Source organism: Megascapheus bottae, chromosome 13, assembly GCF_031878675.1.
Source record: "Megascapheus bottae isolate mThoBot1 chromosome 13, mThoBot2.hap1, whole genome shotgun sequence".
NCBI lineage: Eukaryota > Metazoa > Chordata > Mammalia > Rodentia > Geomyidae > Megascapheus > Megascapheus bottae.
Genome location: NC_143521.1, coordinates 7,976,271 through 8,004,026, shown reverse-complemented (window position 1 = coordinate 8,004,026; position 27,756 = coordinate 7,976,271). Strand labels below are relative to the sequence as shown.

The 27,756-nt window shown below is 41.3% G+C and overlaps 1 protein-coding gene across 2 annotated transcripts in view; it reads left to right on the top strand.

Annotated features, from left to right (window-relative positions):
* The window catches only part of Aff1 (ALF transcription elongation factor 1), a 198,985-nt gene that overhangs the window by 136,723 nt on the left and 34,506 nt on the right, over positions 1-27,756 (top strand). For both annotated transcript variants that reach the window (XM_090343251.1, XM_090343252.1), the window contains 4 exons: positions 4,939-4,983; positions 12,925-13,011; positions 14,799-14,835; positions 16,781-16,832. In XM_090343251.1, the coding sequence (XP_090199377.1) occupies positions 4,939-4,983; positions 12,925-13,011; positions 14,799-14,835; positions 16,781-16,832 (221 nt within the window). The remainder of the gene's footprint in view (positions 1-4,938; positions 4,984-12,924; positions 13,012-14,798; positions 14,836-16,780; positions 16,833-27,756) is intronic.

The window sequence follows — 27,756 nt, the reverse complement described above, 5'->3', positions numbered from 1 at the left end:
TAACAGTCTTCCAGTCCCAATAGTAAGGTATATTTCTTCTCTCCAGCTCTTTTTAGCTTAGTAAACAGACAGAGTCCTGCTTAGAAGACATTTACTAACTTTAATTAGTTTGTTTGTTTATTGTCAGTCATGGGGCTTGACCTGGGCCTAGGTGCTCAAGGCTACCGCCCTACCACAGTGCCGCTTTTGTTTTTTGGATGGTTAATTGGAGATAAGAGTCTCATGGATTTTCTCACAGATTATTTTTTATAGCAGTGAGTTTCCTCATTACCCTGTGTTCCAAGAGAAATCAGACTAAGGTCAGCCTTGCTCCTCTTCTGATGTGAAAACTCAGATCACTAAGAGACACCGAAGAGTGGATACTCAAGGGCTCTTTTTTTGTAGAAGCAAGTGAAAAATACTGCCCTTTAGAAGAGAATCACAGCCCCTGAAATGGTGAACTGTTGTTTCTTGCGGGAATGTTGAGGGTTAGGGAAAGCCAGTTCGACTGGGTTCTGAAACCAGGCCTGGCCACTTCCCAGCTTTTGGTGATTTCAGATGTGCAATTGCAGTCTCCCTGTTTCAAAAGCTGGGACAAAACCTATCAGAAATGTTGACAGGAAAATAAAATAGGGCATGTACAACATGTCATGAGACATTTTTATTTCACTCTATTTCTTTAATTGAGATTTTTTTTTTTTTTTTTTTTTTTGCCTATCCTGGGCTTGAGCTCAGGGCCTGAACACTGTCCTTGGACTTTCTCAAGGCTAGAGCTCTACCACTTGAGCCTCAGCACCACTTCTGGCTTTTTTCTATGTATGTGGGGTACCGAGAAATCGAACCCGGGTCTTCATGCATGCTAGGCAAGCACTTTAACCACTAGGCCAAACTCCCGGCCCCTAATTGAGATTTTTTTTTAGAGTTAGTGGATTCATTTAGTATAGAAGCATTTCTCCCATTGGGATCAGTTTTTATAATCAGTGGTATCAAAGTGAGAAAATAATAGTATTGATGAGTTCAATGCAGTGTAACACAATACACATTCATTTTCCTTTACTGAGTAGAATCATGGGGAGAGCTATCCACTAGTTTCTGGATAGGAGACAATCACAGATTGGAGGGGAGTCTTGATGCAGAGGATGGAAGGCAAGGGAGATGTGTAAGGGTGTGCTCTGATGTGAAGGACCAGGAAACTATGTCCTCCATCATAATGGAGTAATATAAATGTTGAGTCTTGCCCCCCTTCTCCCCCCAGTCATGGGGCTTGAATTCAGAGCCTAGACACTCTCTGAGCTTTTGTGCTCAAGGCTTGGAGCCACAGCTTCACTTCTGTTTTGTTTTTTTTTCTGGTGGTTCATTGGAGATAGGGGTCTCATGGACTTTCCGCTTGGGCTGTCTTCAAACCATGATCCTCAGATCTCCACCTTCTGAATAGCTAGGTTTACAGGCATAAGCCACTGGTGCCCAGTTTGACTATTGCCATTTACAGCTTTTTGTTTTTGTTTTTAAAGCATAGATTAGTTAGTAGCACATTCATCTTTATTGGGTTAATTTCAAAGTACAATGAATGTTGAACAAATTGTTCCCCCTCTTTCTGTCCTCCTAATATCCCATTTTTTACCTAAGGTATTTTAAAAAAAGTTTAAGTTGCATTTCAGCTGTGTACAGAATCCTAGCCAGGATCACTTGTCTATGCTTTGGCCACAGAGTTAAAGAGAAAGCCGGCTCTGCTCAGCAAGAGTGAAAGTTTTTAGTAAAGGATTAGAGCAACTGGTTTTCTAAGTACTCCTCCCTTTGGGGAAGTTTCCTTCCATAGGCAGACTTGGAGGTGCCACATTGTACTTTATTAACAAAGCCGCTAGGCCTCACAGATCTTTCTCTGCAGACACACCTGAAAGACTTATTTCTTTATAGCTTGAATCCAGGGTCTCACGTCCTCACTGTGCTGGCTTGCCAGTGGCTGATTCTCTACCACTTGAGCCACTCTAGCCTTATGAAAGAGCAATTTTTTTTTTTTTTTATGTGGGGATGTGAATCTCGGATAGATGGAACCTAACTCATACTGTACGGTCTTTTGTAACCTTTTAAACACAGGTTCACAAGGTAGTGCATGCACAAGGAAGGGCTCCAGGAGAGACAGCATCAGCGCTAATGCTAACTTACTGCCAGCGGTTCAGGCCATTTGTGGTGGGAAGGCCAGCTGGGAGAATTCCTTTTGGAGTTTTAGCAGTTTTCCTGAAGTCTGCGTAATATGTTTTGAAGGATGCATAGTATTTAGCTTGACTCACCTGTTGGGTGTTTGGTCTCTTCTACTACTTCTCCCTCTCCTCCCCCTCTTCCCTTCCCCTTCTCCCCCACTTCCACTCCTCCCCCTCCTCACCTCCCCCTTCCTCTTTCCCTCTTCCCCCCTCACCCCCCTCCTCTCTCTTCCCCCCTTTCCCCTCCCCCTTCCTCTTCTCCCCCTCTTCTTTTCCCCTTTCTTCCCCTCCTCCTTCTCCCACCTTCCCCCTTCCCCTTCTTCCCTTCCTCCCCCTTACCTCTCTCCTTCCCTCCTTCCTTCTCTTCCTTCTTTCCTCCTTGCCAGTTCTGGGGCTTAAATTGTGGTACTAGGTGCTGTCTTGGAGGATTTTTGTTGTTGTTGTTGTTTTGTTTTTGCTTGAGTCACAGCACCACTTCTGGCTTTTTCAATAATTAAAAGGAGGAGTCTTGAGCAGTTTTCTGCCTCCGCTGGTTCTGAATCACGATACTGGAGTCTCAGACTCCTGAGTAGCTAAGATTATATGAATGAGCCAACAGCACTTGGCTTTACATCCCTTCCCACCTCCTCCCCCCCCCCTTTTTTTTTTTGAGACAAGCCCTTGCTCTGTAGTCAGTCAAGCCTCTAGTGTTCGGATTACACAAATGTACCAAACTACCAAGACTGCCTCACCTACAACTTCTAATCATCTTTTTTCTAATAATGCACATGAAAACATTGAAACTATGTTGTGTATATTTTACCCTCAAGATAAAATATTCCTTTCTGTATCTGACATTTGTGCTAAAACAGAACATTAATGGTTAGGCAACTTTTGTTATTAAAAAACTAAAAGCTAGTCTTTTTAGAAAGCAAAACACTGGGCATTTATAATGTCTAAGGTGACTCCAATGGGCACAGCAAATGTCCTGCTTGTTTTTGGTTCTGTTTGGTTAGTATCTCCAAACTATCTGGCCTTGCCTCTTAAATATCAGAGGTCCTGAATACCCATATGGCCATTTCTGAAAGTGTTCATGATTTGAACTTATACCTAGGTAGATTGAATTGTACTTTAATTTTGACATGTCCATTAAGCAGGGCAGTGTGAACGTGTGTACTTCCTTTTATTTTTCCTTATATTGAAACGAGGGGAAACGGTGCATTGTTAGATTTTAGATTATATTAAATTACAATTGAATTGGGGCCAAGAAGGAGTCCTACTGCCTGCTGTGTGGTAAGCATTGGACTTGTAGGAGAGGAAGAACTGGGCTTTCTATCTGGCAGGGACCATGGCAGTGGCTGTGGCCGTGTCTGTGGCCTGGACAGGAAGGGCTTTGTGCATTGGGTTGGACTGGTTGTACTGTGCCCTGAGTACACACTCAGGAATTCTTCCCTAGCCAAACTTGCTATTCCATTTAAAACTATGAGTCTTGAGATAATGTTTCACATCTCCAGTTCAGGAGAATTATTGCCTCACATTTAACTTTTCTGGTTTACACCCCCCCCCCCGCCCCCCGCAGGAAAAAAAAAGTGTCTCCTCTTCACTGATAATCCCAGCACTGTCTTTGGTGGGAATGCCAGCAGCAATGGCTGCCACCCTCTAGGAGCTAATAACTTTACCCCTTGACTTCATGTCATGTGGAACTTTGCATCACATAATTTTGACAGTACTGACAAAACAGGTGAGAGATGGTATAAACTTTCAAAATGAATTTTGGCAGACCAAAAGTAGGAACAGTGAGAAACCTCCTTCATTGGGCCTTTTTCCAGGTGGGTCTGCTGGAAATCAGATGTTCAGTCGGATGTTGGAAGGTAGCTGACTGTGACATTTCTTTTACTGTTTTGTGCTGGCTCTGGTACTTGAACTCAGGGCCTGGGTATTGTCCCTAACAACTTTTTGCCCAAGGCTAACATGGGTCATAGTTCCATGTCCACCTTTTTTGTGATTAATTGGAGATGAGATTCTGCCTGGCCTGGCTTCCAGCCACCGTCTTCCCATCTCGGCTGCCTAAGTAGTTAGGATTACAGGCATGAGCCACTGGCATCCGGCTGTGATACCATTTTTAATATTTTTTTTGCCACATCCCTTTCTCCTCCTAGATGTGCCAAAATACTATTAACTTTCTTCCCTTTCCCCGCTTCCTCTTTCCCCTTTCTCCTTTCACCCCTTCCTTTCTTTCCTTTCCACGTTGCTCCTCCTCCTTGTGCAGTTAGACAAGTGGTCTAACACTAAGCAGCTATGTTTCTAATTCTCAGTGTTTTCCCCTCCCTCCCTCCCTTTCTTTCTTCCTTTCTCTTATTCTGAGGCTTGAACTCAGGGCCTGGGAGAGAGTGGGAACTCTGGCCTTGAGAAAGTCCAAGTACAGTGCTCAGCCCCTGAGCTCAAGCCCAGGACTGGCCAAAAAAAAAGTCTAAGGCCAAGACTGAAACTCAGTAGCTCATGCTTTGGCTCATTGGCTAGTTCTCTACCAGCAGAGCCATGCTGCCCCGGTATTTCCTTAATATACACACTTCCATTGGTAACTTTGACCTATTTAGTGCTTTCCCTAAGATCAAATCTAGTAACTTTTGGTCTTATTCATCCCAGAATACATTTACTAGTTCTCAGATCCTAAAAGGCAGGCCCTGAGGTGAGTCGAGCTGTTTGGTACTACCTGCACCTACTGTTACTGCTGCTCCTAACACTTGTTTTTAAACTATCCTTTGCTTCTTTTCTCTTTCAGCAGCCCTACTCCAGTGAAGTTCATTGTGTTGAAGAAATTCTAAAGGTGAGTTCATTGTTACTATTTATCATTTGAAGTGAGCAAACTTGTGTCTGCACATTCCCTCCAGTGGCCAGTTGTTACTGTTCTCAGCCCCCTTTCACTAACACAGGGAAATTAGAACATTACTGAAAGTTTCCCTCTCCCCCTCCCTCCCTCCTTCCCTCCCTCCCCCTCTCTCCCTCTCTCCCTCTCTCCCTCCCTCCCCTTTCCCCTCTCTCCCTCTCCCCCTCCCCCTTGATTTTTTTTTTTTTTTTTTTTTTTGCTCACCTTTGGGTTTGAACTCTGGGCCTGGGCACTGTATCTGTGCTTCCTTTGGTGAAAGCTAGTGCTCTACCACTTGAGCCACAGTACTACTTCCGCTGTTACTCAGTAGTTTATTGGAGATAATCTCATGGACATACCTGCCCAGGTTGGCTTTGAACAATGACCTCAGATCTCTGCCTCCTGAAAACCTAGGACTCTAGGTGAGAGCAAGCAGAACCTGGCTAATTTCTGAATTCTTTATCAGATTCTTCTCTCCTCTCCTCTCCTTCCCCCCTCCCTCCCTTTATTCCTAACTACCCTACCACTTGTGGCACAGCTCAGCTTTTTGCTTTTTGGTAGTTAATTGGGGGGGGGGTGGTAAAAGGCCTATGGGCTTAACCTTGATCCCCAGATCTCATCCTCTTAATTAGCTAGGATTACAGGCCGAGCCACCAGCAGTCAGCCAGATTTTCTTAATTAAAATGAAGTTTATAAACTGTAAGGAGTTTGGACCAGAGTTTCATGATGTGTGTCAAGTTTTTCTGGCTGACTTTTGTGGGATCATAGAGCACCTTGGGGAGTATGACCAACTGCGGGAATTTGACAGTGTGTGATGTAAGAATGGTAACAGTGGAAAACCCTGATTGCATGGCTATTTATCCTTTGTCTAAAGATACAGGATTATGAGTGCTTGATTATTTGCATTAATTCTTGTGAAAAGACTGAAGTCCCAGTTAGATACTGATCTTGGTGAGGAAAGGGTTAGAACCCTTATTCTAACTGTTTAAGTGCTTCCTGATTCCCCCCCCCCCCCCTTTTTCATCTACCTCTTTAGATGAGACCTTTTGTCTATCTCTTGAAACTCCCTTAAGTTTGCTCTGGGCCAGTTTGACCATAGAAGCTAAGGTTTGGGAAGAGAACTTCGGCTTAACCCCATCTGTCAGTTAAAATTCCCCATCCCATCCTGGTTGTTGGAATATAACTTAATAGACACTATTTCATTCATTGCCCTGGAATCTGCTGGTTGGAATTGGCAGTCCATAAAGACCCAGGCATGGGCTGGGAGTTTGGCCTAGTGGTTAAAGTGCTTGCCTATCATGCATGAAGACCCGGGTTCGATTCCTCGGTACCACATACATAGATAAAAGCCAGAAGTGGTGCTGAGGCTCAAGTGGTAGAGCTCTAGCCTTGAGAAAGTCCAAGGACAGTGCTCAGGCCCTGAGCTCAAGCCCAGGACTGGCAAAAAATAAAATAAAATAAAAAAATAAAGACCCAGGCATGTGGCTTACTACCCACAGAGGAAATGCCCTGTGTTGATGGCTTGATACCAGGCATTAAATAGTGTGGTATATAACTGTAATCCCTTTGTTCATCACCTTTATAATAACAATAAAGAAATTAAATGAAGCTGGTGGCTCATGTCTATAATCCTAGCTACACAGGAGACTGAGATCTGAAGATCAAGGCCAGACTGGGTAGTAAAGACTCAGACACCTACCTCCAATTAATCACCACAAAACTGGAAGTGGAGCTGTGACTCCAAATGTTAGAGAGTTAGTCTCAAGCAGAAAAACTCAAGGACAGTGCCTAGATCCTGATTTCAAGTCCCAGATCCAACAATCAAATATATAAAATTTAAAAATACAATGTACAAATGCAAAATAGGTATTTTGGACTTAACTTGAAGGGCTGTGTATTGTTTGTTTGGTCAGTCTTAGGGCTTAAACTCAGGGATGGGTTCTGTTTTGTGCTTTTTTGCTCTGGGCTAGTGCCCTACCACTTTGAGCCACAGCTCCATTTCCAGTTTTCTAGTAATTCATTAGAAATAAATGTCTGATGGTGTGTCCTGACAGGGCTGGCTTTGAACCTCCACCCTCAGATCTTAGCCTCCTGAGTAGTCAGGATTACAAGCATGAGCCACTGGCAACTGAAAAATACTGTTTGTTTTTGTTTTGTTTTAAAGACATTTCCTCTTAACTCAGCAAGAAAAAGAACACACATGTGTGGTGTTTTCTGGGCTATTAACGGGCTAGTTTTTGTTACTTTTTTTTATTGAGCCTATTCATTTATTGTTTTTTAAGTTAAATTTTAAGATTATGAGATTTATTATAGATACATAATTTATGTTGAACACATAAAATAAGTTTATATTATTTATATTTCACACATAAAGTGTGTATTGTATAGTATACTCATGAAACAAATTTTATTATAAAGGTGCTGTAAAGAGGGGTTACAGTAGTACAACGATGTTCATTGCAGCACCATTTGTCATAGCAAAGATATGGAACCAACCCAGATGTCTCTCAGTTGATGAGTGGCATGATGTGGTATTTATACACAGTGGAATTCTATGCTGCTGTCAGAAAGAATAACATACTGCCCCATTTGTAAGGAAATGGAAAAATTTAGAAAAAAATATTACGTGAAATAAGCCAGACTCAAAGGAACATAGGCTCAAAGGTTTCCCTCATTTGTCATAATTAGTATAAACCTTGGACTCTTCTAGCAGAGGTTTACAATAGGGCAAAACTTAGATACATAAGGCCATATAGGATGAGGCTAAATGAAAGGACCTCCAGGATATAGAAACAAAAGCCATATAATGAGTGATTGTTGTCCTTAATGTACTGTTATCTCTCATCTCTTTTGCTGTCCCTTGGTTATCTCATTGTTATAGTATTTTACCTGGTAATCTGATATGCTTATTTGGTTATTTGAAGTCAGATAGGGATGGGAGGAAAACAAGATGAGGGGTGGGGGTGGGGAGAGGGAAATGGAGACCAAGACATGAGAAAGGGTATCAATGTATGTGAAGTAATGCACCTTCTATTTGGTGAATATAATGGAACCATTCTATTAATTACAATAAAAATATATGAAACAAAAGAGGGGTTACAGTTACCTACGTAATGAGTACTTTTCTAAGTGTTACCTATTCCCGCCCTCATTTTCCCCCACGTCTCCCCTGCTGGCTCCTCTCCTCTATGTTCCTGAGTTTTTATAATTATATTTATATGTCATTGAATATGTTACTACCTTATTCAGGAATTTTCTTCTTAACCAGGGTGACAGACTTGTAAAATTTTCTTGATTTCAGTTCCGAGGAAAAGAAATTCTCGCCTCTAGCTGACATGTTTTCTTTTTGTATAACTGTCATATTACCCATCTTGGCTTTAATTTCTAGGATATCTAGAGCTTAATTTTATTGCCGAGATACTGTAATTGAAATACATGAAGGCTTTATGCAATTTTCATCCTTTTTCTATGCTTTGTAATTTGTTTCTGTGTCAATTTTAATGATAATCTTACTGTGAAGTTTGATTTTCTTTGTTAAGGTAGGAGAAGACAGAAATGACAGACATTTTTTCCTTCAGAATATACATCTATCCATCCGATGGTATCTGTAATCTCCAATGTATTGGTTTCTATACTGCTTAGCTTTTCACTTGCCAGATTTTTAGTATTGGTCCTATGTAACCAGGGTTTTGGAAAGTGTGCCCAATTTTTTCCTTCTGTGTTTCCCTGCTCCCCTCCCTGCCTCCATACCTGTTCCCCTACTCCTTTGCTCCTTTGTCTTTCCCCTTCCTCCTGTTCAGTCCCTTGTGTTATGCTAGGCAGACTTTTTTATTACTATAACCATACCTCCAGCCCCCATCATCTTTGTCTTACAGCCTGTTCCTTCTTTGGTGATTGTCTGAGATCATTGTAGAGATGGTTGTGGAGAGATCATTAATACTTCCAATTCAAGATAAACAATCTTGATGGGATTTTTTTAGCTAATTTTTTAAATTTTTATTTTTATGTCTTCCCCTTGTTTTTCTTCTGAAATTCTTTAGACAGTCATAAAAATAATCAATAGCTTAATTTTAAATTATTATCTTAGCATTTTCTCTGAATTTGTGTGCTGTTTCTATTTATTTCAAAAGCAGCTTCAGCAATATAGATTTGCTGCCTCTGCATGTTTAGGTTTTGATGTATGTTAATTTAAGGCATGCCTTCTGTAGGAGACATTATAACATCATATAAGCATTTTAAACTTAGTTTCTTCAACCCTTTACCTCTCATCAAGCATCACTCTAATGAGTTCTTGTCCACTGGGTGCTTGGGAGTAGTTAATGAAAGCAAAGGGTGCATACTGTCATGTGGAACCATGATCTGAACAGGAAACAGAAGCATGCCAGGACTGCGAAGGCCTGGGCCTTCTTGGAGATGAAAAAGTGAGATCTTTCCTTTCCTGCTTATAAGAAGTCCTATGTTCCAGACAGTGTCCTCTGTCTAAACATTCTTGATCTTATCTTGTACCACCAATTCACTAAGGCTACTAGGAGACCAAACACAGATGGTCGATAGAAGTCACAGTGAAAAACCAGTCATAGTCCATGCTGTTTCTCTGCAGCCAGTGTTTAGGATAGAAGTATTCTAATGAAGGAGAAGTGCTGGCTTGTTACTCCTGCTGGCGGACCAGGTAAGCAGATGGCAGAGAGACTTTACTAGCAACCAGGAAGTAGTTGGGCACGGGGGTGCCAGAGGACGACTTACCTTCAGCAAAGCATCTGGAAACAGCTGGAGTCCTCTCAGCAGGCTGTTGAGGAAGGAAGGCAGTGTGAGTAGACACTATTTCAGTGCAGCATTCCTGCAATGCCTTTATAGTGACTGTTAGCATTATTATTTGTTCAGTTAGTCAGCAAATAGCCATTAAACCTTCAGATAACTTTTCTAGGCACTGGGCTGCCCCAGTGAAGAAGTGAAGTAGCAAGAACTCACAGAGATCCTGACAAGAAAGATCAAATTATAATGTGATGATAATATGGGCTGTTAACAATCTGACAGGCCAGTGAACAGAGGGGGAGACAGAGGGAATGAATGGTGGGAGCAAGGGGAGGGGAGTGTTTAGAGAAACAGCTAAAACTAGACCAAGTTTACAGTGGTGCAGGGTACACAGCAGCTGTGGGACCTAGAAGAGGGTGGGGACTGGGGCACGTGCCACAGGGCTTGGCTTTGCTTGTATAAGTCATTTGCTACCTGAGTGGCCTCCTCACAGTAGTAATAGCTTTAATTCTCCTAATGCCCAAGTCCCTCTAGGAAGGAAACATTTAGGGAAACACACAAATTCCTTCAGATGACCAGGGAACCACTTAGAGTTGAAAGAATTTATGTGCTTTCCAAGTGCCCCATTTAATTGTTGGGACAGCCTTAGACATTGAGAGCAAGGATGGATGTTGTTTGGGACTAATAGTTTTCTAAAAGCCGCACATGCCATTAAGATTTTAAGAAATTCCTGGAAAACATAAGGATGCTGTTTTGAAACACAATTATTTATGTCCGCTTAAAAAATTAAATTTACTGGTTCTATGCTTTAAAGTATTATCAAATAAATATGAACACCAAGAAGCTCTTTTGGGCACAATATGGAAATTATTTGGAAACTACATCTTTAATCCAAAGTTGTAATGTTTCCAGCACATGCCTAGAATGCCAGCATTTGGGAAGCTGAGGCAGAAGATCATGAGTTCAACAACAGGCTGGGCTGGGCTGCAGAACACTTCTCTTCCTCCTCCTCCTTCTTCTTCCTTCTTCCCTCCTTCCTCTTCCTCCTCCTTTCTTTTCTTCTTCTTTCCTCCTCCTCTTCCTCCTTTCTTCTTCTTTCTTCTTCTGTTGGTCCTAAGGCTTGAACTCTGGGCCTAGGCATTGTCCCTGAGCTCTTCAGATCAAGGCTACCACTTGGCCAACAGCACCACTTCCAGTTTTCTGGTGGTTAATTGGAGATAAGAGCCTCACGGATTTTAGTACTCAGGCTGGCTTTGAACCTTGATCCTCAGATTTCATCCTCTTGAGTAGCTAGGATTATAGGTGTGAGCCACCCGTCCATGCCTATGAGACTCTTAAAGACCCAACTATTCACTTAAAATGTACCTTTCTCATATTCTTAGGTTCATGGTTCATAACTGTGTGCAGTCCCTTTTGTTTTACCCTGGGGTTGTAGGCACCCACAGGTGGCAGGATGGCAAGGGAAAAGGCTGGAGGTGGAAGCCTTTGTTTATCCACTATCTCCAAGTAGTGCAAAGATCACCTGACATTCCTGCAGAGGCAGGAAAAGTAGCCAGCACGTTGGAAAGAATAACAGGTAGGATGGGGTTATGAGGCACAGGTGGAACAGTGCTCTGTCTGGGTACCCTACCTTGTTGGTAGATGACTTGCAAGGCAGGTGTGATGCAAGGCACTTCTTTCAAAACACTGGACAGAGGTTTCTATAACCTGCTTGTCTGCTCAGTCTCCTGCTTCCTTGTTTTGGACCGCAATTTGTCATCTGCAAAAATGTTCCTCCATTTGAAAAAGTGAATCTCCAGGGCTGTGATAGCCCTTTCAAAAAGTGCTTTTGTGCATCCTCCCCATGTGTATTTGCCCTACCTTTAATTAGTAAATTTTAGAAATCTTGCTCTTCAACCAAGGAAATAGTGAGTAAAAACCAGACTTGGAAAAAGAGGGTAATTGTTAAGGCCTCCTCCCTCAAAAGTTTTTATGTGCTATAATGGTATGTATCAGAGAAGGGTCAAAGCCATTAAAACCCTCCCAAATGGAACAAGTGGCCTGAATTACTTGTTTGCTTAAGTAAAACAGGAAAGTTCTTCTTTGAACTTCAATAATTCCAGGAAGTGCAGCAAAGAAGTCGAGGGAGGGAGAAAGCAGGGATGGAGGCTCTTCCTGTACCTCAGTCCTGGGGCACTTAGCCACCCGTGCTTTCCAGCACCCGTCACTGCCTGCAAGCGTTAGGACATTTGCAGGCCTGTGCCTATTCACCTTTTATCTTCAAACTCATTTTTCTTTAAACTCGTTTTTATGTCCGTTTTGTTATGTTTTAAAGACTCAGGGGTTTTTTGTTTTTTTGTTTTTTTGCCAATCCTGGGCTTGAGCTCAGGGCCTGAGCATTGTCCTTGGACTTTCTCAAGGCTAGAGCTCTACCACTTGAGCCTCAGCACCATTTCTAGCTTTTTTTCTATGTATGTGGTGCTAAGGAATTGAACCCGGGTCTTCATGCATGCTAGGCAAGCACTCGACCTTTAGGCCAAACTCCCAGCCCAAAAGACTCAGTTCTTAAACATAACCCATTCCAGCAGGATTCTTTTTTGTTTTTGGTAAGTAAGGAACTTTTTTTTTTTTTTTTTTTTTTTTTTTTGCCAGTCCTGGGCTTGAGCTCAGGGCCTGAGCACTGTCCTTGGATTTTCTCAAGGCTAGCACTCTACCACTTGAACTTCAGCACCACTTCCGGCTTTTTGCTATGTATGTGGGGTACCGAGGAATCGAACCCTGGTCTTCATGCATGCTAGGCAAGCACTCTACCACTAGGTCAAACTCCCAGCCCCACTTTTTTTTTTCTTTTGCCAATCCTGGGGCTTGAACTCAGGGCCTGAGCATTGTCCTTGGGCTTTACAAGGCTAGAGCTGTACCACTAGAGCCACAGCACCACTTACTGCCTTTTCTATATGTGTGGTACTGAGGAATCAAGCCCGGGTCTTCATACATGCGCAGCAAGCACTCTGCCGATAGGCCAAACTCCAAGCCTACTAACTTAACTTTTCAAACAAACACAAAACATTTAACCATCAATCCACTTTCTATTAAGACAAAAAAGTTAAATGACTACCAATGGATGTTCTAGTTGTAATTTACTGTTTCCTCCCTTTTCAAATCTCTTTCCAGGAAATGACCTATTCGTGGCCTCCTCCTTTGACAGCAATACATACGCCTAGCACAGCAGAGCCACCCAAATTTCCTTTTCCTGCAAAGGTAAGCCCTTAAAATACATGGGTGAAAGGGTGAAAGGGAGGTGTTGCTGTGAGTATTGTTGGTAGAACGTTGATGGAATCTTTCGAGATCAGGTTAAAATCACAGCTTAGCTTCTGGAGTTTTTCATAATGTTTTTAAGCTTATTCTCCAACTTACTAGTAAAAGCATCTTATAAAAATAGTCCAGATTTCCCAGGTGAGCCACTTTTTTCCCTTCTTGATCTTGGGTCTTGAACTTAGAGCCTGGGTGCTGTCCCTCAGCTATTTTTGCTCAAGGCTTGAGTCTACCACCGGAGCACAGAACCACTTTTGCTGTCTGCTGCTGCTGCTTTCTTCATTTACTGGAACTAAGAGTCTCATAGACTTCAATCTCAGTCTCCTGAGTGGCTAGGATTACAGGTGGGCTAAGAAGCACTGCTCTTTTAGCTCATTTGAGAATTTTTCCTGTGGAACTTGTGTACCCACACACATACACACACACACACCCCTACACACATACTTACCTATCTTATACTCTCCTCCTCCCCTTTTTTTGGGGGGGGGTAGAAGGTCAGCTGTGGGACTTCAACTCTGGTCCTGAGTGCTGTTCCTGAGCTCTTCAGTTCAAGGCTAGTATTCTACCACTTGAGCCACAATGCCAATTCTGGTTTTCTGGTAGTTAACTGAAGATAAGAGTCTCACAGATTTTCAAGCCCAGGCTGGCTTTTAATCTTGATGTTCAGATCTCAGCCTCCAAAGTAGCTAGGATTAAAGATGTGAGCCACCAGCCCCTTTCTTAAATTTTTTGAATTTGATGTCAGTGCTGCCTTTCATAAGAAGCAAATGAATTGGTGACTCATATACAGCCAGACTTTCTTTTTTGGCTTGTATTTTCTGATAACCTTCAGGATGTTGATATAGCTTAGGTGTGTTCTGTACAGCCTGCTCTGCATCTATACATATTTGTAGTCACTCTTTTCTGTGATCTTACAGCATAGGATCTACAACGTAGATGTTTTACCTATTTCATAATGATACTTTCATAGAAAGACAATTTATCTGGAATATAACTTTAAACTTCATGAGATGTCTTTAAACTCTAAAAAATAAACTAGGAAAAAAACAAAAAATAAAGCTATGTGGAAAAACCAATGTTATACATCCAAGATCAATCATTAAACAAGATAGATGAGTAGTTATAAGTGTCATGTAGTAATATAATAATTGTAGAATCCCTTTTTTTTTTTTTTTTTTTTTTTTTTTGCTGGTCCTGGGGCTTGAACTCAGGGCCTGGGCACTGGCCTTGGGCTTTCTCAAAGCTAGCACTCTACCACTTGAGCCACAGCACAGCACCACTTCCGGCTTTTGTGTATGTGGTTCCAAGGAAATAGACCCAGGGCTTCGTGTATGCTAGGCAAGCACTCTACCACTCGGTCACACTCCAGGCCCAATAATTGTAGAATCTATGGGTATGGTTTCTATTAGCGCTTTTTTCTTTTCTTTTTTTTTTTTTTTTTTTTTTTGGTGGGTTATGGAGCCTGGGCGCTGTCCCTGAGCTCTTCAGCTCAAGGCTACCACCCTACCCTTGAGCCAAGGGTAGGTAAGAGTGTCAGGTCCTTTTGTGCCTGAGCTGACTTTGAACCTTGATCCTCAGATATCAGCCTCCTGAGTAGCTAGGAGCTCCATTTTTAAAAATTATGCATTGAAAGTTTTATGTGACTATCTTTACTATTGTAAAAGCAATGTGGTTTTGCCCATAGGAAAACTTGGATATTTTAATCACCAGAGTTGTTATTTTTCTTTTCCTAGGATTCTCAGCACATCTGTTCTACAATCCAAAATCAAAGTAAGTAAATATGTAGTTTATTACATTGAGCAACAAATCATAATATTTACTGATTTAACCTAGAAACTGTAGAAACAATTGCCCCAGCAGAGTCGAGGCTTTCCTATGTTGAAAAGATAGAAATGAGGGCCAAATATAAACTTGGTCATTAGGTGCTATTTTAGATTGTTGTAAAGAGTTAATGAAAATGTTCTAGCAAAATACGAAACAAATATAATTAGATAATATTTGACATATTATTTCTTGAATGTGACTCTCAAAAATATTGCGCTCAGGAATTGTATAGCTTAGTGTGATAGGACACACCTAAAATTCTAGCACCCAGAAGGCATTAAGACCTTGAGTTGAAGGCTAGCCTGGTGTACATAGTGAAGAGACACTAGTCCCCCAACAAAATAGAAACGAAATAAAATAATCCAATAAAGAATAGATTACGAAATTTCCTTTTCTCAACACTTTGGCCACTAATTCAGACACACACAATTAGTAAAAGGGCCCAAGTGAGAAGTTGTAGAGCAGATAGGGATTGAAGCATTTACTCACTTTTATGCCTATGTTTGAAAAACATGATTGCCTAAGGATATTGAGAAGCTGTGGAATCTGGAGGCTAATCATAGTGACCATGTATAGGTCCTAGTAAGGGTTGCAGGAAGGACTCTTACCCTCTGATGAAACTATAGGCTAGCTGTCTAGACAGGAGGCATCAATTTGGAAATACCAAATAAGAGCTGCTGCCACCTTGAGGATAAAGAGATCAACTGCAGATATTCAGGGGTCTTTTCACATGACAGTTGTGGGATGAATGAACCCTGCCTGAGAAGTACCCATACATTTTTTTCTACTTTGGTTCTATGTCTAGTTCCCATGACTGTATGTTTAGACAAATGAGACCACCTCCCAACTGGTGTGTTGCTCCACAGTTTCAATTTCAAAGCTGCTCTGTCCTGTGTTATGTAGGGTAGCATCACTGGAATAATTCTCATAGACTCTATGTCCTGTGTCTGTTTCGATCATAAATGGTGTCTTCTAACTTTCCATCCTGGATTAGAGCCCTTTGAGCTTGACTCCCATTTCCCAGTTCTTCCCTGCACACAACCACACCTAGTTCTCCCCTTTCCAAACCTGAGCGCTTTTTACTCTTCCCACTCGAACCTTCTTCCCTTCTGCCTGAAGGGCCTTTTGCAGTCTTTGCATCAGAAACGCACCTGTCCCCTGTGACAGACTCTATTGTATTCTGTTTCTAATTTGCCTTTTTTTGGTCATTACCAACAGAGTGACCATTCTCTGGATTTCCGGGGTGTGCAATTGATTTTTGTACTTCTGTCATACTGCCTAGCATGGTAGATATTTACGAGTTGGTTTCGTGTCCCTCAGTCAGCTATCATTGCACTGAGGACTACATGCCTTGCACATGGACTGTACTAGGCAGTCTGTAAATAGGTGCTGAGTGAGTGAATTGGGTCATGAAGGATTGAGAAAGGGAGAGGACAGGTGAAGTGGAGGCTGTGAGGGGGCAGTGCTGGCCAATTGTTGATGGATGTGGGAGTCAAGCCAGGAGGGGGTGACTAATGCAGCTGTCCTGTCATAGCACTTCAGGATGAGCCCATCAATGGTCATCAAGAACAAGGAAGTCTCTGTGCTGAAACAGATCTTGGCAGCTTGAGTCCAGTAGATATCACCTTCAAGATGGGTTTAGTCTATTGAAAGGTTGGGTTTTTTTTTGTTGGTTTGTTGGTTTTTGTGTATATCTAAACAGACTGTCTCTGAAAGCACTGTAAATATATAACAGTGAGACTCTGCATCAAGAGCAACGAGCAACACTGGTTGACAGAACATACACTAAGGGTTTAGGTAAAAGGAAGGAAGCAGTAAAAGGGGAACTAAAGCTAATGATCTCATAAATGTGTGTCATTATACTGTTCTGACATTGTCTCCCTCCCCACAGAACAATATGATACACCTTCAAAAACCCACCCCAATTCTCAGCAAGGAACATCGTAAGTAAAATGCTTTTGTCTATTAAAAGCTTATATTATGACGTTGGTATTTCCCGTGTAACTCCATTGCTTAGATTTTTTTCCCCCTGCTTTCAATTAATGGCATTCATAAAATACTGCTGCATTGTATAGAGAGGAAATGACCCACGTTTATATTTGGATCAAGTTCTCCTGTTGAAGGTTTATGTACCGTAAGAGACTGTGCTAAGAGGTTTTTCTGGAAAGAAAGGTTTTGAGCTCTTATTTACATATATTAACTGTGGAAAACGTGGACTTTTCAATTTTTAGTCTTAAAATGGTTTAGCTTTAGGAAATAAATTTTGGGGAGCTGTGCTCAATTGAAGGTTTCCTGCTGTTTTTCTGGCTTAGTTTTGCTAATAAGGAGATAGCCCTTTTGCCCACCTGTTCTTTATTAAGATTGGGCAAGTCTGGATATTTTTAAGGATCATGGGGGGTCATGGGGCTTGAACTCTGGCCTGGGTGCTGTCCCTAAGTTCTTCAGCTCAAGGCTACCTCCCTACCCCTGGGCTTTGGCACTGTCCCTGAGCTTTGCAGCTCAAGGGTACCACCCCACCCTTGAGCCAAGCTCCACTTCCCATTTTCTGGGGGTTAATTAGAGATAAGAATCTCAGATTGGGCTGGCTTTGAGCCTTGACTCTTAGATCTCAGCCTCCTGAGTAGCTAGGATTACAGGCATGAGCCACCATGCCTGGCTTATTACAGATTCTTACTTCAGCATTTTGACCCAATTATTATTTTTTTCTTTAATGTTGAACTGCTCTTTCTGTACCTTCTTACTACCTACCTTCTGTAGGGCTATTATCTTGGGATGCCTTTCACTCCCCCTTGTCTAATCAGTCACAGACTGACTGATTAGGTCCATTTTCTACTTGTAAGCTTTTTGTTTTGTTTTATGTATTTTGGAAGGTGAGCATTGCTGTGAATTAGTTTAAAAACTGTACAGCTAAGCTAAATAATTACATGGTAGAATGTAGGACTGGGTTAAGTCTTTATTACTGTCAGTTCCTTGATGGAATTTGGAAGAACAAAATGAGACAGAAGCAGTGCACTGAGACTTGTGGGGGCAGGGGTGGTACTGAGGTTTGAACTTGGACTTACTAAGCAGATAATCTGCTTAGTATCATACCTCTACCCCTGTTTGACTGCCTTTTTTTTTTTTTTTTTTTTTTTTTTGGTCAGTCCTGGGGCTTGAACCCAGGGCCTGAGCACTGTCCTGGGGCTTTCTCAAGGCTAGAATTCTACCACTTGAGCCATAACATCACTTATAGCTTTTTCTATGTATGTGGTACCGAGGAATTGAACCTGGGTATTTGTGCATGCTAGGCAAGCACTCTACCACTAGGCCAAACTTCTAGCCCCTTGACTGATTGTTTTTGAGACGGGGTCATAATTCCTGCTTTAAATTTCTCGTTATAACTGGAATGACAGACATGTTCCACAATATCCAGATTCTTCCAGCTGAGATGGAGTCTTCTGAATGTGTGTGTGTGCATGCATGCAAGCAAGCACACAAGCCTAGATTTGCATGGAGTTTAAGCTCAGAGCCTCTTGTTCTCACTCAGCTTTTTTACTTATCATGTGAACTATGCCTCTAGTTCTTTTTATTTCTTTGCTGGTTAATTTGAGATAAGTGACTTTAGATTTGTTTGTTTGGGCTAGTTTTGAACAGGAACCTTCAGAGTTTTGCTTCCTGAGTAGCTAAAATTTTAGGGATGAGCCACCAGCACTGAGTACTGTCAGCTTTTTGTTTTTGTTTCTTTTTTCCCTGACTAGCCTCAGACCTTACTCTTACCTCCAAGTGGTTAGGAGTTACCTGGGAGTTACTCCAAGTAGTCAGAGGAGTGAGTCACTGGTGATACCTATAAATGAATATTATATGGGGGGGGAAAAACCCCCGACCTTTTTCTGTTTCAGCAGCTATATTATTAGAGCTGTCTCTGTTAGTATTGTATTAGCACACAATAGTTCTGCAATGGTACCTCCTTGTAAATACATGTTGTTGTTGCTATTAATATGGAGGATCCAACTTATAAAACACAACCACTGTCCTAATCCTCAGCCCCTCAAAGTACAGTGGTTTCTTTGAGCCAGTTAATGAATGAATGAATGAATGAATGAATGAATGAATTTTGTGGGTCATGGGGCTTGAACTCAGCCTGAGTTCTTTAGCTCAAGGCTACCACCCTACTCCTGGGCTTGGGCGTTGTCCCTGAGCTCTGCAAGGCTACTGCCCTATACTTGAGCCAAGTCCCACTTTCCATTTTCTAGAGGTTAATTGGAGATAAGACTCTTGAGTCCTTTTGTGCCTGGGCTGGCTTTGAACTTAGATCCTCAGATCTTAGACTCCTGAGTAGGTAGGATTACACATGAGCCACTGAACCCAGCTTTTATTAGTTTATTTATATGATACTATACCCCCTTTTACATGCATACAATGTGCCCTGACACCTCCTCTATTATCTGTTTCATCTCATTTTTTTTTGTTTTTCATTTTTGTTTTTGTCTTCTTTCCAGTCCTGGAGTTTGTACTCAGGGCCTGGGCACTGAGCCTCTTTGTACTCAAGGCTAGCACTCTACCATTTGATTCACAAAACTCCTTTCTTTCTCCTTCCTTCCTTCCTTCCTTCCTTCCTTCCTTCCTTCCTTCCTTCCTTCCTTCCTTCCTTCCTTCCTACCTGTCTTTCTGTCTTTCTTGCCAGTCCTTGGGCTTGAACTCAGGGCAAGCACTCTACCACTATGCCAAATTCCCACCACTGTTTTGTTTTTTTTTCCTGAATAATTTATTGGTGATAAGAGTCTCACAGACTTCTTTGCCCAGGCTGGCTCTGAATCATAATCCATTTCTTTCGGGATGGTAGACAGTCCCTGGAGATTGCAAAAGAAGCACCCAGTGAAATGTAGTAGTCCTACTAAGAGTACCTTAAATCTTGTAATCAAACTTGCCCAAAATTGTTACTAAGTGTACTTACATCCCCTATACTTATATCCCATGACATTTTCCCCTCCCTCCCTCCCTCCCTCCTTTCCTTCATTCTGCTTTTCTGCTCAAAGCTAGCCCTCTCCCATTCCATCGCTCTGCTCCACTTCCAGTTTTCTGGTTGTTAATTGGAGATAAGTCTTTCTGTCTTTCCTGTCCTAGCTGGCTTTGAAGCCTGATCCTCATATCTCAGCCTCTTGAATGGCTAGGATTCAGGTATGGGTCGCTAGTGCCTGCTGTGTATTTTTTCTTATAGCTTGCTAATTAACCATTATATAACATCATTTAAGGAAGAGTATGATTGTTCTAAGAGATTTGAGGGAGGAATATTGTTAGGAACCCATCTAGGTGAGGAGAGAAAGTATTACAAAGGCTCAGTAGATATCTGGTGAGTAGACTTTGGTAGTTTAGGGGATGGGATTGGTGGTGTTGATAGATGCCAAAATGAAATCTACCTTGGGAGAAAAAGGAATTACCTCCATGAGTTTTTAATAGCATTGGATGAAAGTACCATCCCAATTAGTTCAGAATGTGCAATTATTGTTTCAGATTTAGTATATATAGCAAGTCTCATAGTGCTCATGGTTCATTTGCTCTAATGTCAGCACTGGGGTTCTTTGCTGTACAGTTAAGCAGATCGAGTGCCAGGGAGATGTACTTTTCATGTCAAAAAGTTATTGTTGAACTACAGACTCATTTCTACTTTGGCTGAGAAAAATCAGTCTGGGTCTTATGCCTATTTCTTTCAGAGTTTTTTTTTTTTTTTTTTTTTTTTTTTGCCAGTCCTGGGGCTTGAATTCAGGACCTGAGCACTGTCCTTGGCCTTTCTCAAGGCTAGATCTCTACCACTTGAGCCACATGTCTGGCTTTTTTAATGCATGTGGTACTAAGGAATCAAATCCAGGTCTTCCTGCATGGTAGACAAGCATTCTTACCACTAGGCCAAATTCACGGCCCCTTTTCCAGAGTTCTTAATCCATAGAAAAGGAAAGTTAGTGAACGAAAAGGAATGAAGCAGAGCCCTGCAGTAAAGAATTAAATTATGAACAGTTCATATTATATCTTATGACTGTTGAGACTTAGGCGAAGGTTAGTAAAGGGATAAAAAGATGTAGATGGAGAAAAATATGATGAATCCACTGGATTAAATTTCTGTATTTTAATCTCTGGCTATTTTTGAAATAATCACTGTATGAAGTTCTGTAAGTAACAGATCTGCTAGGGTGCCAGCGCTTTTTCCCCAAGTTGAAGTAAGGGCATGTTTGTCTAAGGACTTTTAGCTTTGGAATTCTCTTCCCCTCTAAGGCATAGATCTGTCTAGGTCTCCCAACAAAGTACAAAGTATTTCCTCTTCCTGCAGTTAGCATGTCCTTGCTGTGATTGTAGACAGGTCCTGTGTCTCTATTTGCCACTTTCTGCCGTTGTCTCCTCTCAGAAGGGTGATGTGTTAATACTTCTGTGTAGCTGATCTTCCCCATTATGCCAGTATTTCCTAAGTGCTTATAAAGAGATGCTTGCTTGGGTCTGTCCTTCTGTCTGTCTGTCTGCCACTGAAATTATTAACAATTACTTAGAATGAGAGAGCAAAATGAGCACTAAAATTTTACTTTTGTGGAAAGTTGGTTTAGAAAGAAGGGACTAGCTGGTTTAGGATGGTTTTTGGAGAAGGACAAGAAGCAAAGGCAGAAAGCCAGAGGTAGCCAGATAGTTTATAAAGTGAACCTAAGTTTTTGCTTTTAAGAAAGTTTTAGTTATAAGATATTTTGGTAAAGAACTTGGATTACCATTTCTGTGAATTTACTGCACTATAAAAGAATCCCATTAGGATGTGGTGGATTAAATATCTTGTTAGTATGGAGGGTCCAACCTATAAAACACATACCACTGTCCTGATCCTGAGCCCCAGTGGCCTTCAGAACTAGTGTCTTTGTGTCAGTTGATTTAAATCATAATCTAAGGAATTATTTTTTCTCTCCTTAAATGTTAGCATCTATTTGAACTTATTTACTCTGAAACTATTTCATTGAAAGCTGTAACTGAAAGTACTGAGGGATTTTGCTTGTTTAGATAGGACCGGAGTTTGAACTTAGGACCTTGTGCTTTGTAAGCAGGCACTTACTTTCTTTCTTTCTTTCTTTCTTTCTTTCTTTCTTTCTTTCTTTCTTTCTTTCTTTCTTTCTTTCTTTCTTTCTTTTCTTTCTTTTCTTTCTTTTGCCAGTCCTGGGCCTTGAGCTCCAGGCCTGAGCAGTGTCCTTGGGCTTTCTCAAGGCTAGATCTCTACCACTTGAGCCACAGCACCACTTCTGGCTTTTTTTTTTTTTTTCTCCTATGTATGTGGTACCGAGGAATTGAACCTGGACCTTCATGCATGCTAGGCAAGCACTCTACCACTAGGCCAAACTCCTGGCCCTAAGGAGGCACTCTAACATTGAGCCATGCCCCAGCTGTTCACTGCCAATTATCATGGAAGAGAAATAGTAGGAATTACCCAGATTTAAAGCTTGTAACTTATTACCACTGAGTTATAACTCACTATCACTCACAGTTTTGAAAAGAAAAAGCAAACATTTGTGCTGGTCATTTTCTTTATATATTTGTAGATCTGTATTAGTCCCTTCATCACAGAGTGTTCTCTCCATACATGCCTTGCTAGAAAAAAGTAGACAAGTAATTTTGAAATGTTCAGGAGTCCAAGGTTATGGGTGTGTGTGTGTGTAATTATTTCGGTAGCCTATATAGAGGAGTGTTTTATTCTCAGAGAGAAATGTGAAGATGATATATAATGAAGGAAAATAGCAAGTATAACTGCTTCTGTGGCCTTTTTCTTACTTATTTTTTCATAGTTAATGTTAGCTAGCCTAAGTAAAAAACTATGATTGAATGTTCATACATTGGCCAGGAGTGTGGTCTAATAGTAGAGTGCTTGCCTAGTATGCAGGAAGCCCTGGGTTAGATTCCTTGGTACTGCATACATGGAAAAAGCCAGAAGTGATGATGTGGCTTAAGTGGTAGAGTATTAGCCTTGAGAAAGCCCAAGGACAGTGCCTGAGTTCAAGCCCAAAGAAAGGAATTTCTTCATACATAAAGCAAAGTTTTTGTTTGCTTGTTTTGCCAGTCCTGGGGTTGAACTCAGGGCTTGAGCATTGTTCCTTGGGCTTTTTCCTCAAGGCTAGCACTCTGCCACTTGAACCACAGCACCATTTCTGGCTTTTTCTATGTATGTGATACTGAGGAATTGAACCTGGGTCTTTGTGCATGCTAGGCAAGCCCTCTACTACTAGGCCATTCTCCCAGCCCTGTTAGTTTGTTTACAAGTGTTGATGGCTCACACCTGTATTCCTAGCTATTCAGGAAACCAGTGTGGGGAAACAAGAAAGTTTATGAGACTTTTGTCTACCATTAAGCACCCAAAACCTTGAAATGGAGCTGTGGCTCAAGTGGTAGACTGCTTGTCTTGAATAAAAAAGCATAGGGACAGCACCCAGACCCTGAGTTCAACCCACAGAACCAAAACATGCACACTCACACAGACTCTCTCTGACTCTGTCTCTCACTCTCCCTTTTTCCTATGAGTGCTGACAGGACATCATGAATTGGGCGTGGTCTGGGGTATGAGTCTGAGGTAGTCTGTAACTCTTGGATAGTTTAATATTAACATGATATTCTATGATGACTATAAAGTATCATTTATGTAACATTGTTGTATGTATTCTATAAATTGAAGTGATAATTCTGATGAATCTATGAAATGAAGCAGATTTTAGAAATTTGTTCTAAACTATTGCTTAAGTGCTTGTACTCTCAGAATTCAGAGAATTCACGTGGGGCTCCTTACTGGAAGCATGACCATTGTGTAAAGCACTTCAGGAACTCTTACTACTGTACTTGATTTTAGATGAAAGTTAAAGCAGAGAAGGGTACATTTGTCAAGTGCTTATTATATAATAGGTAAGTGTTAAGTAAACGTTTCAATTTATGCACCAGCAGAGAGAAATTATTCTTCTTGCTCCTTAACCTACTTTTAACCCCCAATACACAAACATTCTCTGGCCTTGGCTGTGCATGACTTGGAAATATTTCCAATAAGAACCTTCATTCAGCCATTCATTATGCAATTACTGAGCTCAGGCTAGCTTCTGCTTTGGGTTCTGAGTGTGGTCAGAAAGACCCAGGTCCCTGTCTTCTGCATTTTGTAACTAGATGCAGGTTTCATTAATAAGGAACAAGATGACACAGTGACAAGAAGAAGGATTTCAGGTAGGGTATGCTCTAGGACATACCACTTGATAGGGAACTATCTGGAAAGCAGAGACCGCTTACCAATTTGAAAAGGGACTTCAATAACCCATATAAGTCATAGAAACTCATGGAAAGGGAAGACCTTTGTAGATTACATCCATGGGAGGTATTTGAAAACTTCCAGGAGTAATTCTTTTCCTAAGGATTACTTTGGAGGTGCTTTTATTTCAGGGACATTCTTAAGAGTCCCTATCTCAGTGAAAAGTAATTGTGGAATAAATGTGCTACACTCTGATTTCATCTTTCTGAGATCTGGGCTATTAATCTAGCAAGATATGGTCCGCTTTCATAAGAATATTTTTTATGCTCTCATTTTCTCATTCATCCCCCCCAGCTCCCTCCCCCGCCCTCAACCTTACCCAAAAGCTTCCGAGAACCACCATACCTTCTTAGTTTCATAGGATGTGCATTGAATAACTGTGTTCTCTATGTGCCAGCCTCTAAGCATTTCTTTTTTAAAGCTAAGTTATTTGAAAGGGCCACAGCATTTGTTTTCCTGCGCATAAGCCATACTTACTACAAAGATTTTAAGGCAAAACAAATAGGAGGCCCAGACTTCAAGCCGCAGTACAAGCACAACAAAACAACCAGATAGAGGATAAATTTGAAGAATTACAGCTATGCTTTGTAGCTCAGTCTTCTTCTTTCAATATTCTCATTACCCATCTATTCCTTAAATCAGTTGTGAGTGTAGAGATTGTGTAACTACACATTCTCACCTACTCATTCTCACCTACTCATTAGTGGTTTCTGAAAAGTATTAGTTTTCTTACCATTTTAAGTATACCCGAATCCATGGTCATGACTTTTTAATTACAAATAACTGCTGTTACAAAGAACTTGCTTTTGCATGTTCTTTCCCGAGTAAAATGATGATAAGCAAGGTAACACCAAGAAATGAGGCTATTTTAATTTTTCGAGTTTCAAACTGAAATGTGATGGAATCCTGGCAGCAGAAATGTCAGAAAATCCCAGTGCTGCTAAGAAATAGATGAGAAAGAAAAGGTGTCCCTGTGTCTTCACACAGTCACAAGGGGTTGACTCATGGGAGCTGGCCTGCTGGAACCTGTGTGTGGCTCTCCAGGCCTGGCTAGATGACAGGCATCGTGCAGAATGCATCCATACAGAGTTTGAGATCATTTACAACTTTTCAGTAACATGCCTGCCTAGCTAGTAATCCAGAATGTGGTTAAACCTACATGGTAGTTCAAAGACCTGCTTTACCCAAGCAATTTGATTTCTTTTGAACAGTGCCAAAGTAGTTATATGGTTCCATAGGCTTTAATATACTGGCCTTGCCTTGCAGTTTAACTTTAAATCTTACATTCGCTAACTGGTCTAATACCTAAGTTAATTTCCAAATTAGTATCCTACTTTTGTCCTTTAAGAAAATACTTTAACTTTAAATCTTACATTCTCTAACTAGTTGATTACCTAAGTTAATTTCCAAAATATTTTCTTAAAAGACAAAAGTAGCATACAAATTTTATTTCAACAAGATAGTTATTGTTCCATTTCAGTAGTGGCCTTTATCGTGATGGTTTTTGGAACTTAGGATGTTCATTAGATTTTCTAACCATGGTGTCATATAGTAGCCAGAGCAAGGGAATTTGGTATGAGATAAAGCTAGAGCAGGTGCTAAAGTCATGATCCTGGGCATGTCTTAGTCAGGATTTTGAGAGTAGGAGTGCCTGTGTCTGTTGTGGACACTGGTCTGCTGTATGGTTATTTATTTAACAGAGTGGCTGCTCTCAACTGAGCCAGCTCTGTAGGACCTGCTAAGTTGTCTTGGTCTTGCCCTAGAGTAGCTTGTGGTTACTAGGCAGGTTACCCTGCCCTGGCTCCTGTCCTCTTACCTAGGTTTGGCGGGTTAAAAGGAAACCAAGTATAAGCTGATGCTAAGGTGTTGGCCCATACACTCACCCTTCATGCTCAAAGACCAGAAAAGACCCGGCATTTGTCCATAATGTGTGCCTAAGCCGAGAAGTAATCCCAGCAGTAGGTACAAGGGTGTTTCTTATTAAAAGCTTTATAGTATCTCTTCTTGGCTCCCTCTTGCCTCCCAGTACTTTCTGGTTTATGTTGAGTCCTCTCTGGTGATGTTTAACCCACCTCTGGAAGGCTTTGTGCTGACCATTGGTGGGATCAGCAGACACTCACAGTATACTTAATGTGTGCGGAGATTTGAGATCAACTTATTCTTTATCAAGTCAATTAGTCTTACAAATGGCTTGAGTGAGATGCATAGCATAAGTCTCATGCACAGCTTACACTAGTGGAATAGCTCATTTGACCCAATGTCTTATCATTTCTTTTGTATTTATTTGTACATAAAACTTTTCGCAAGCTTCCTTTACAGAGTACTGGCCCTACCCTTTAGGACTTGGTTAACTATTATACTTGGAAGCTTATTTTATTTTACTTTTTTTTTTTTTTTGTCAGTCCTGGGGCTAGAACTTAGGGCTTGGGCACTGTCCTCAGGTTTCTCAAGGCTAGCACTGTATCACTTCCAGCTTTTTTTTTTTTTCTTCTGTGTATGTGGTAGTGAGAAATTGAACCCAGGGCTTCATGCTAGGCGAGCACCCTGCCACTAGGCTACGCTCCTGGTCCCAGGCTTATTTTATTATTTAGTATGTAAGTCTTAGAAGGAAAAACTTCCAGAATCTGTTAAAGTGTTTTCCATTGTACCTGCTGTTCCCAAAGAGCAAGAGAAACTGAAGCTGGGAACTCCTTAGATACCTTGATTTACTTCAGGAGAGTAACGATGGAAGTTAGGGTTATACAGTAGCTAGAAGAAAACACAAAAGGACTTTCAATCCTCTAGGTAGGGGGTGTGGTAGGATTATGTAATCATTTGTTACCGAACAAATCCAGTGACTAAGAATCAAGGGGTCCATTCACGCAGTTTTGCTATCTGTGGTTGATAGTAGGTTCACATTTTACCTTACACGTGTGTTAACCAGCAAAACCTCCGGGAGGAGGACGTATGTGGAGTGACATGCTCTTTCATTCTTTTATGACTGCTAATGATGGCTAAGTACCAAGTCTGTGACTCGGGTGTATTTTCTAACATATAACTTAGCTTCTATTTGATAAATATCGAGAGCAAGGTCTACATTTAAAAATAGCTAACTGTTTTGGTCTTTTTTTCTTTTCCCCCACCAGTCCTGGGCCTTGAACTCAGGGTCTGAGCACTGTCCTTGGACTTTCTCAAGGCTCTACCAGCCTCCTGAGAGCCACCATGCCTGGCACAAAGGATGTTTTTAAATTTTGTTTATTGGTGAAAGTTATTTGGTAGGATTACTGCTTTGCATATAGGTGGTCATTTATAGAAAAGTCAAGTTTTGTCACTTACTTTCATGAGAATATATAGTGATTTGTGTGTGTAAAGAGAGATGGGGCTTGAACTCAGGGTCTAGGCCCTGTCCCTCAAGGCTAGCTGTCTACCATTTTGAGCTACAATGCCACTTCCAATCTTCTGCCCATACTGGCTTAGATCTTCAGATCTCAGCTTCCTGACTAGCTAAGTTTACAGGTGTGAGCTACTAGTGCCTGGCTTAACTATACTGATTTTTAACAAGGCTCTCCAAAATAACTGCCTGCTGTAGTAGTAGATAGTGAGTTTGC